We start from the raw sequence: 12,232 nt of genomic DNA, 5'->3' as shown, positions 1-12,232 counted from the left end.
CACTATTATTAACTCATTTTGCTGGGGGACCCCCTGGTATCCCTCCAAGGACCCCTGGGGGTCCCCGGACCCCACTTTGAGAACCAAGGCTTTAGAGTACGGCCCGCTCAGATCTCACGTCAGGTCGTGAGCAGGTGTAGACTTTGACTGAACCTGTTTGTTACATCTTAGACCTGCGGAGCAGCATTGTCTGAGAGACATCTGGACACATGTATCCACTCCACAATATATATATATCTAACACACTAATAAGTAATCCCTGTGAAAAGATAACATTTTATAAACTCTTTTAAACAAACAGTCATTCGGTTAAGCTTGCTCTGCTGTGTTCAAAACATACGAGCGCTTATGCGAGAGCATTTTTGGGGAGTCGGGACTGGCACGGCCGCACCATCTATTAGAGAGTTACGCCAACTCCGTTGACTTCTTCGGGCCAGGTCTTCTACATACACATCCATTGGCGAATAGTGACAAATCCCTAAACCGGAAGTTCATGGAATGCATTGAAGTCGACGGCTCCTTGTCACTATTTTCCAGCTACATGAACCACGTGACCGACGCTGTTTCTGACCCCTCATTGGCGCAACTCTCTATATAGAAGGCTCTGGGCCGCACCGCTGTAATATTTTCATGGACAGCGAGGTCTCCAAACTTGTAGCGTGTCCTATATGGAGTTATACAACCTGGGCTGGGTTGAGGATATAAATATAAACCCGACCCTCCAAACCTTTGACCAGCAGGTTATTCTTCATGCTGTGGATTCATGTGGCCCACCGCAGGAGATCAGAGAGTTAACCCTCCCAACACACACCAGCCTTCATCCATTAATGTTTATAATTCATTCATCAATGATCACTCCATAAACGTTCACATTATTATGACTGCCTTGCCTGCTATCTCTCATTTAACGTAGCGTCACGACAGCCTGTGACTCAAGGAGGAATGAATACATTGTTTTATTTTAGTGTAACTAGAACACGCACCGCACACTGCTCGTAATGGGTTAAATCAGGGGTCTTCAACGTTTTCAGGCCAAGGACCCCCTAGCTGAGAGAGAAATGAAGCAGGGACCCCCTACTCTATATTGTATACAATTGCGTTTCAGAATAAAGTTTTTTTTTCACTTGGTCTGCTCTTTTTCCCCTCTGCGCCTCTTTGCCAAAAATAGCCGATCTACAAGCTCACAACGCCTCGCGCTGCGAGGCGTTGTGAGCTTGTAGATCGGCTATTTTTGGCTCAAGTTCTCCTCAGAAAAGGGATGCTAGGGTTCAAGTGGTTAAGGTAAAAAAAATAAATCATATCACACAAAGATTTGGCGGACCGCCTGTAGTAGCTCTGAGGACCCCCTAGGGGTCCCGGACCCCCTGTTGAAGACCCCTGGGTTAAATGAATATACAAACGTATGGTATGATTTATGACGATGAGATTGGTGTCATTCATGTAGAATACTTGACAAAGACTGTACCATCACAGAATACATGAAACACTGCTGTTTCCACAGAGTGCCAATGATACACATGGGCTTGCAAGTAGGTGCGTGTGCGTGTGCGTGTGCGTGTGCGTGTGCGTGTGCGTGTGCGTGTGTGCGCGTGTGCGTGTGTGTGTGTGTGTACGTCACACGCGGACATGAAAGGCAGCGAGGCGAGCGGGGGAAACTTCATGCTTTGTTTGGTCGTATTCTGGTTCTTCAGTGGTGAAATCGGGGCGTTTCCAGAATATTTAAGGGCGTGTTATTTAAATGACGCTCGTTTTCAGACGTGAGATTTATCAAAGCTCCGACCTGATGTACGCTAGGATTGGCTGCATAGGATGGCTTCATAAATGTGACTTGGATTAGAGTTCTCAAATTCTACCCGAACCCGACCCGGTCCGACCCGACCCGACCCGATGTTAAGTTTTTTATTTATTTTTAATTTTATTTATTTTTATAATATATTTTTGAATTCTGTTCTGTCTGAATGTGTATTTATCTATTATGAAGACTTAGTTACTGGCGTTAACTTGCACTGTGCTGCTCAAGCTCACTGAGCCAGCAGCAGGGTGAGAGAGAGTAAAAAAAAAGCGATTCTGGGCGAGCGTTGCGGTGGTAAACAGAACACTCGCCCCAAAACACACTCACCCCCATTCATTTCGCGGACAGAGGCCGCCGGATTAGACCCGGGCGAGTTTTAACAGGATGTTCAATGACCGGCGTGCTCTATGCCTTCGTGCTGTGTTAAGTTACACAAGTGGCAGAAACGGTGCTTTCTGATTTTCACAATACAATGTAATCCACCCGCGTTTAGTTCAGTATTATAATATTTTTCACTCAACGTGTGTAAACTTAAGCTAATAGGTTAACAACAGTCTCGAGTCGGTCTCAGACAGTCGGGGGGGGGGGGGGGGGAGACAAAGACTCGGTCGAGAGAGGCAGAGAAATGCAGACGATGCATCTCATTGCACAGAGGTGTGTGAGCAAGACAAGGATTCAACTTCATTTAAATCAGCACAGTGTAAGCACAGTGTAAGTTAATGTCCGCTGCCGTCAGCGCCAGCTTCATAATAGATAAATACACATTCATAACAGAATAATAATATTAAAAATATAAAAATAAAAAAAAATCTAAAATCTTTTTTTCTTTTTTTTTTTTTCCTCTGTTTTTTTCGGGTTTCGGGCATAACATGATGGAAATAGTCCGGTTCGGGCCGAGCCTCGGGCCGGCCCAGTCGGGCCCAGTTAGGGCCGAGCCTTCATTTTCAGGCCCGTTGAGAACTCTAACTTGGATGTTGGTGTACGGCCGAATTTATGGAAAAATATAAGCCGTTTTTTACGCTCCAATGATAAATGAGGGCCACTGTGCTTATGAACTTAGGGCAGGACTACATCTTATGTTATGTTTGTTTGCGTTTTTGTGTTACTTATATATATATATATAATAATAATAATAATAATGGATTTTATTTATAACGCACTTTACATTTACAGGAAATCTCATATATCTATCAATCTTATATATATATATATATATATATATATATATATATATATATATATATATATATATATATATATATATATATATAGAGTTTCATAAAGTAGATGTAGTTTTATTATGGTTTCATAATAAAGTGAAAGATGTCGTTTTCTTACGGTTTCATCGTCCAGTTTGAGGTGCAGGACGGGTTGTCCCTCTGTGTAATCTGATGTGATCTCTGCTGCCTTCCACACATCCTCTGGATCTGGGATCCACACCCTGGTAAACTGTAGACAATAAACACATGAATACATATAAACATCTGGATCCACACCCTGGTAAACTGTAGACAATAAACACATGAATACATATAAACATCTGGATCCACACCCTGGTAAACTGTAGACAATAAACACATGAATACATATAAACATCTGGATCCACACCCTGGTAAACTGTAGACAATAAACACATTAATACATATAAACATCTGGATCCACACCCTGGTAAACTGTAGACAATAAACATATGAATACATATAAACATCTGGATCCACACCCTGGTAAACTGTAGACAATAAACATATGAATACATATAAACATCTGGATCCACACCCTGGTAAACTGTAGACAATAAACACATGAATACATATAAACATCTGGATCCACACCCTGGTAAACTGTAGACAATAAACATATGAATACATATAAACATCTGGATCCACACCCTGGTAAACTGTAGACAATAAACATATGAATACATATAAACATCTGGATCCACACCCTGGTAAACTGTAGACAATAAACACATGAATACATATAAACATCTGGATCCACACCCTGGTAAACTGTAAACAATAAACACATGAATACATATAAACATCTGGATCCACACCCTGGTAAACTGTAGACAATAAACACATTAATACATATAAACATCTGGATCCACACCCTGGTAAACTGTAAACAATAAACATATGAATACATATAAACATCTGGATCCACACCCTGGTAAACTGTAGACAATAAACACATGAATACATATAAACATCTGGATCCACACCCTGGTAAACTGTAGACAATAAACACATTAATAATGTGTTTTTTGTTTTTGTTTACCCTAGTGTCCCTATTCTGGCCAGAATAGGGACACTAGGGTATCATTTTTTATTTCTTTTAAAATGAAGTTGGTTATTGGTTCTAAAAATCTCGGTTTCAAGTATATTATTTTCAGTAATTTCCCAGGCATTATTCCATTATAGAATACATAGAGTATGTACAGTAAGAACTGTATGCATTATTCCATTATAGAATACATAGAGTATGTACGGTAAGAACTGTATGCATTATTCCATTATAGAATACATAGAGTATGTACAGTAAGAACTGAATGCATTATTCCATTATAGAATACATAGAGTATGTACAGTAAGAACTGTATGCATTATTCCATTATAGAATACATAGAGTATGTACAGTAAGAACTGAATGCATTATTCCATTATAGAATACATAGAGTATGTACAGTAAGAACTGTATGCATTATTCCATTATAGAATACATAGAGTATGTACGGTAAGAACTGTATGCATTATTCCATTATAGAATACATAGAGTATGTACGGTAAGAACTGAATGCATTATTCCATGAATCCATCAAGTCATTTTAAGATTTCTTTGGCTATTCCAAAAATAGCAGATCTACAAGCTCAAACAGAGGGCCACGCTATGAGCTTGTAGATCTGCTATTTTTGAAACATCGTGAAAATATGTGCAAATCTTTGAAAATATATATTTTCTTTTTAAAGCAAACATTTTTTAACTCAAATCTTTGTTTCTGGGGGATTCTATAAATGTCTTCTAAAACAGGTTTTTGAAAACACTTATGTCGTTATAATCAGTGGTTCTCAAACCTTTTCATGTAAATGGTGATATGTATTTGGCCGCGGACCCCCATAAATATGTTGTTCCAGGGACCCCCCAGAAGCAAAGATTGGAGTTAAAAAACGGTCGCTTTAAATGTATATATTCAAAGATTTGCACACATTTTCAGGATTTTTCAAAAATAGCAGATCTACAAGCTCAGATCTGCTATTTTATATTATTGCTATTATATGATATCATTCATAAAACTGGTCCAGAAGCTCCAGATTCAATAAAACAATGCAAGCTAAATGCCATTGAGCCTAATCTCTAACTAATCCTTTATTTGACAGCAAACATTCTGCACCCCCACCCCCCCCCCCCCCCCCCAAACGGTAAAGAGGAGGGGCTTCTATTGTCTCTCAAACACAAGGATAAATGGGTCATGTTGTCAGGACAGGAATCTCATGGAGAAAGGCCCCTCACGTTGGCCTTAATGAAGGCCCCTCACGTTGGCCTTAATGAATGAAGGCCCCTCACGTTGGCCTTGTTGCTCTTCTAGACTTCTAAACATAGTATATCGTTGCTGTCAGGCAGAAACATGTTTTTTTTTCCTCGGCCTCTAGGGAGCACATGTACACAAAGTCGGCCTCCTGGTGGCGCTATAACAGGACGATCTGAAACATGTGGGGCAGAGGTTCTGCTCTGGCATCCAGGGAGTGTGTGTGCACAGTCTGTGCACGGTTTGGGGCCCAACAGGGACCCCTCACTGTACAGGGACCCCCCCACTGTACAGGGACCCCCACTGTATAACATTGTGCTGCAGATTAAACGTTTTCATAGATAGACTTGTGTAGCATTGTGTTGGATTGATGTTAAGTGTGTATTCAGACAGTTAATCACTTCAACCCTCAATACTTAGAAAACTTGTACTTGGTCTACTCTTTTTCCCCTTGTACGCCAAACCTCTTTGTCAAAAATAGCAGATCTACAAGCTCGTTGTGAGCTTGTAGATCTGCTATTTTCGGGCTAATGTTCCCCTCAGAACAGGGATGCTAGGGTTCAAGTGGTTCACGTAAAAATAAATGATATAGTATGTATAATAATCCTATCACACAAAGAGTTGGCCCTGCAACCCTGAGGACCCCCTTAGGCCTAGGGGTCCCGGACCCCCTGTTGAAGACCCCTGCTGACTACAGTACACGGTCGTCATCATGCGCACAGATACTAATACCACAAAACCTTCAGTTTGCCCGCAGAAAGGCACAGCAAGGAAGGACCCCCACATTGCTACGTATTACAGCCCCGGACCCCCTTCTCAAAATATTTCGTGCCAGAGGATTATTCCAGGTTTTTCTAAATGTTTAGAAAATACAAGGTGTGAAAACAAATCAATGGGAGGGAGACTTGGGGACACAGATCTCTAGCGGGAGACCTTGGATAGAATACACTCCTCTTCAATTTGTCTCAGACATACTATCATTCAGTTTAAGGTTATGCATTCTGGCAATTAATATTTAAAACCTTCTCAGAAGTGTTAGAAGTGCCCATAGAACCTGCTGCTTCTATTGCAGTGTTTGGAGTTGTTCCACAAGAAAGAGATGATGTACAACTTAAGTCACCAAGAAAGGAATATGATAGCCTTTGCATCCCTTTTGGCTAGGCGTCTGATACTGCTTAAATGGTACAATAAGAGGGGGGGGGGGGTGGGAGGGGTAACATACATCCACCGTTTTTGGTATGCCTTTTGTTATTGACCTGTACGTGGAAATATGAAATAAAAAAACCTTGAACAAAAAAAAAAGAAAATACAAGGTGTGAGCTTGTAGATCGGCTACTTTAGAATATAGTGTAAAAATAGGTTTAAAGTGATTTTGATGCTCTATTAACTCTGGGGACCTCTCTGGGGTTCATTTAGGGAACCATAAAAACCCTTCATGAATGGTTGTATTTCATCATCTTCTTTCTTTCTTTCTTTTATGGACATAGTAGAGGAGTGCTTTTCAACCAGTTGTCCGGGGACCACCAGTGGTCCTTGCGGGGGGGGGGGGGGGGGGGGGGGGACTAGGCGGTCCCCAGCTAAATTAGTTAACGTAGCGTCACAATCATTTTAACCACTTAGCTTTGGCTATTCAAAAATAGCAGATCTACAAGCTCATAGCGTATGAACAATTAGAGCTCAAACATGTGCAGAGAGAAGCAGCAACAGAGGAGAGAACGCAGAGCGCTCAATGACGCTGAGAAACAGTGTTGCCAGATATGGCGAGATAAATAAGCAAACCAGGGTCTATGAACAAGCCCAAAAGAAGCGAGCCCTTTAAACATAACACATTGGCTGTTTGAAAATAGCCGATCTATAAGCTCACAACACGTCGCTCTGCTATTTTTCAAAAAACTAACTTGAAGAAATGTTAATAAAATGTGGAATATTTTTTAAACGTTCTGACACCACAAATTCTTGTATGGGGGGTCTGTGCCCGTGGCATAAAATATTTTCAGATGGGGGTCCGCAGACAAATACATATTAATGTGGGGGTCCTTGACATGAAAATGGGAAACAAGCCCAAAAAAAACTTAACCCACATCCACCAATATATACGAGCTACTGTACAGAAAAACAAGCCCAAAGTCGCTTATAAAAAGCAGACGTGGCAACACTGTGAGTGAGACAGGTAAGGTAAATGACACACGTTATCATTTGAATAGGAGAGGAATAGTGGGAGGGGCCACCAGAGAATAGTGGGCGGGGCTACCAGAGAATAGTGGGAGGGGCCACCAGAGAGACAATGCTGCTGAACAGGTTCCGTGTGAAAGGTGAGAGTGACATAATGCTGCTGACACACACACACACACACACACACACACACACACACACACACACACACACACACACACACACACACACACACACACTACATGAAACAAGGTGTTTTATAACAACATTGATACAGTAGAGTGGTTCTCAAGGACCAGATCACATTAACTCTCAGAGTTACAGAGCCTGTAAACTAAAGGGTCCATTTGGCTCCTAACTATCAAATAATTTAGCTGGGGACCCCCCTGGAACCCCGTCGAGGGCCCCTTGAGGGGGTCCCCAAACCCCACTTTGAGGACCATAGATGGATGCATAAACGATGATCTGTGTATGACATGGTAACATTACATCCCAACGGGGGGTTTTGAACAAAATGCCTCAAATCATGAACACAGCGTGCGATCGTCGTGAAACTTTACACGCACATTCCCACTAGGCCGAGGAACACGTGCCACCCTGTTCACACTGTCCTGTCATAGCGCCACCAGGAGGACCATTTTGGCAAAAAAAAAATGTTATATTACTCATACAGATGTTGTCCAAACATCACGCAAATGGCAGTGGTGGCTTATCCAATGGGCTTTAGGTGCTGAAGCACAGGGCACCAACCTTTGGGCAAAAAACAAACAAAAAAACAGACGAAAAAATCAATTTTATACCTATAGAGCACCGAAGTCTGACGTAATTTACACATCCTACCCGGTTCGCGGTTTTCCACCCCCGTTCTGAATCCTAATATTTAATATCCCGTCAAATAAGAACTGTGTTGCAAAAATAAACAAACGACCCCGCGGCGGTTTGACTCTTATGGATATGAAGCATCAACTGACGGTGAGAAAACCATAATGTTACTTCTGCCGAATATGTTACATTTTCACCAGAAACAGACTGTATGAAATATAAGTGACTGACTATCATAAACGATACAGAACCTCCTCCCAGACAATATCACACAGACAGTTTGATTATTTTAATTATTTTCTATTCTAGTTTAATTCTATGATGACCCAATGTTATTCTCCACAGAGAAATGACTTTACGACCCAGAGGATGAACCAGTGACGTCAGGACTTCTGTACTCTATACAAGATTTATCTTGTTTTCGCATTTGAAATTAAATAAAAAAATGTACTTTTCAGGATTCCAATTCAAAAATAGCAAAAATAGACGATCTACAAGCTCACATCAAGTTTTGAGCTTGTAGATCGGCTATTTTTGCTACTTTTTGTGCGTCATAGAATGGCGAAGTACGACATTAATTTACGGGGAAAAAAAGTTAAAATACGGAGTCTGCCCTCTGACATTATAATGTGTTCCTCTGGAGTGAGAGTGTAAATATATATAATGTCCCTCTACATCGTTGGTTCTCAAAGTGGGGTCCGGGGACCCCCAGGGGTACCTGAGGGGGTTCCAGGGGGTACCCAGCTAAATGATGGACAGGAACCAAATGGACCCTTATGGGTCTGTAACTCAGAGAGTGTACAAATGGAACCAAATGGGGTCCCAGAGGTATTAGTCTGGGAGGGTTAGCGTCGGAGCTTGGACAGCAGGGGCGCGGCCACTGCGTTGTGATTCAAATCAACAGCCAATGAAGAAAAGGGGGCGGGATCCACATGCAGTGGGTGTTGCATCTAAATAAAATCGACGGGAAGCAATTTCCCCTTGAGAAATTTCGGCCGCCATTGTTGTGTACTGCTGTTTGCCTCTCGTCGGACTTTTTAGACGAGTTGCACAGCTCTCAGACCGTTAAGAGGCGTGTCCGCTCAGATTCAGAGCGTGACGTACATCCCGCCCACAAATACCAGGGCTCTGGCCCAGAAGTTCCTCGCCGCGCCGGCGAAAACTTCTGGGAGCTCAGATTACAGAGGTATAAATGCCATTAAATGGGGGTCCGTAGCCCTAATGCATGTCAAACTGGGGGTCCTTGTAATGAAAAGGGTTTAGAATCACTGCTAGAGCCGTAAAAAAAATCTTCTCTTATGGGGGTTCCTGGCTTATCTTTTCAAATGGGGGTCCGCGGTCTAATAAGTGTCTATTTGGGGGTCCTTGACATGAAAAAGTTTGAGAACCACTGCTCTACATCATCACAGCTGCATCACCGCTGATTTAAGACTCTCAGACCCAAGACTTAGAATATGTTGTTATCGTTCAATATCTTTGTCCACAATTCCATCCATGCTGTGTTGATGTTGGTACCAATAGGAGAGATGAACAGGCAAACGTTGATCAAATAACAGTTATTGAATTAAAGGACGACTTCACCACTTTTCAACATATCTTCATATAGTAGGTCCTCACTAATGCTCATGATAAAATGGTACCATTTTTTTCTACTTGGTCTGTGTCTCATAGGAGGGCTGTGGACAGTCCAGAAACCCGTCTACCAGTCACATCATCGTTAGGCAGGCACGTCTTTTTCCAAAAAAATTACAATTTTTTTATTCAGATTTTTATGAAGGCGAGAACAATGGGATCTATTATTGCATTGCAACTTTCCGGGAATACAAAGCCTGCAGTTTCTATTAGCTTGGATTCCCCATCGATGATGTCACTGGTAGACGGGTTTCTGAACTGTCTACAGCCCTCCTCTGAGACACAGACTGATTGGAAAAAAAAGGTACCATTTTATCATGAGCATTAGTGAGGACCTATTATATGAAGATATGTTGAAAAGTGGTGAAGTCGTCCTTTAAGTAATGTATGTTTAACAATAATTTAACTCTCGAGAGCGTAAAAATGAAACCAAATGGACCCGTAAGGGTCCATTTGGTTTCATTTTTCCGCTCTCGAGAGTTAAAGATCTAGTAAGGGTCCATTTGGTTACCAACTCTCCATCATTTAGCTGGGGACCACCTGGAACCCCCTTCAAGGACCACCGGTGGTCCCCGGAGACCCTGAGAAAGACAATGAGTGTCTCTCTCTCTTTAAGTGTCTCTCTCTCTTTAAGTGTCTCTCTCTCCCACTCAGCCTGCCTACCTAGCCTGCACTCAGCGTTGCCAGATTCTGTGAGAGAAACAAGGGAAATCATGTGTGTGTGTGTGTGGGGGGGGGGGGGGGGGCACTAGATAGAATCAGAACCAAGGCAACTACACTTTAGAAACAAGACCAAACAACCACCAATATTCACAGAAAGAATGAGCCCAAAATGGCTTATAATAAGCCAACATGGCAACACTGCTGCCTGTGCTGTGTCAGCACTATGAGGAACAGCCTCAGGTACAAACTGGGTGTGTCTGACACACACACACACACACACACACACACACACACACACACACACACACACACACACACACACACACACACACACACACACAGTGAAAAGGGAACCTGGATGACCCAGATACACAACCACACACATTGTAAAACACTCTGTAAGCCTGTATCATGATAGGACTTTATACTGTAGTTTAATGTGTTCACTGTAATGTAAACACACCTCAGTGTGTGTGTGTGTGTGTGTGTGTGTGTGTGTGTGTGTGTGTGTGTGTGTGTGTGTGTGTGTGTGTGTGTGTGTGTGTGTGTGTGTGTGTGTGTCTAGGCCGCGTGGTCACACACACACACAAAGATAAATATAGCATCAGCACTACAGTATATAATATACATTGGCTATTTGCCAAGCGTGTGATGTGACGCATTGTGAGCTTGTAGATCTGCTATTTTAAAAACATTTAGGAAAAAATAAATATTAAAGTGAAATATTTGGAATATTTTTTGAAACATTTTAAATACACAATTATTGTATGTGGGTGTGGGTGGGGGGGGGGGGGGGGTGGTCCCTGGCACAAAATATTTTCAGATGGGGGTCCGCGGACAAAATACAATACGTACCAATGCGACACGTTGTGAACTTGTAGATCTAATATTTTCGGAACAAGGCCAAGTATAAATCAGGCATTACGCCATCAAGGTATGATATTTAGTCGACTAAAACTAAACTAAAACTAGATTAAACTAGATTAAACTAGATTAAACTACACTAAAACTAAACTAAAACTAGATTAAACTAGATTAAACTAGACTAAAACCTTTAGACTATTATGACTGAAATCAGAAATTGCAGTCAAAATGAACACTGTTTGTTTACAAGCAACTTCTTACTCTAAAGAAAATAAAAACAAGCCCAAAGTCGCTTGTAATAAGCAGACTTGGCAACAGCTGCTTGGCACAGCAGATGGAACTGAGGGATTTGTCTTTTGGATTATTAGGATTCTAGTGTGTGTGTGTGTGTGTGTGTGTGTGTGTGTGTGTGTGTGTGTGTGTGTGTGTGTGTGTGTGTGTGTGTGTGTGTGTGTGTGTGTGTGTGTGTGTGTGTGTGTGTGTGTGTGTGTGTGTGTGTGAGTGTGAGTGTGAGTGTGCGTGTGCGTGTGTGTGGAGACTGCATGGAATATTAGTCTACCTTAAAAAGGAGTATTTCACCAATTTTCAACCTCCTTATCTTCATATAGAGCAGTGGTTCTCAACCTTTTCAGGCCGTGGCCCCCACAATAATCATATGTGAACTGGGGACCCCCCAGTCCCCCACCCTGACAAGCACAGTTTGGAATTGTAGAAGTTGAGGATTTACATTTAGTTTGACTCGGTTCCACAGATAAATATTG

The 12,232-nt window shown here is 41.9% G+C and overlaps 1 protein-coding gene across 2 annotated transcripts in view; it reads right to left on the bottom strand.

Moving 5' to 3' along the window:
• Window positions 1–12,232, bottom strand: part of myo5b (myosin VB) — a 132,046-nt gene that overhangs the window by 111,237 nt on the left and 8,577 nt on the right. For both annotated transcript variants that reach the window (XM_084046111.1, XM_084046110.1), the window contains exon 2: window positions 3,131–3,241. In XM_084046111.1, coding sequence (XP_083902237.1) covers window positions 3,131–3,241 — 111 coding nt within the window. The remainder of the gene's footprint in view (window positions 1–3,130; window positions 3,242–12,232) is intronic.

The sequence above is a fragment of the Gymnoscopelus microlampas genome (genome assembly GCF_963454915.1).
Source record: "Gymnoscopelus microlampas genome assembly, chromosome: 21".
Lineage (NCBI taxonomy): Eukaryota > Metazoa > Chordata > Actinopteri > Myctophiformes > Myctophidae > Gymnoscopelus > Gymnoscopelus microlampas.
Note: the sequence above shows the minus strand (reverse complement) of the source record. Positions and strands in the feature narration are given on the sequence as shown.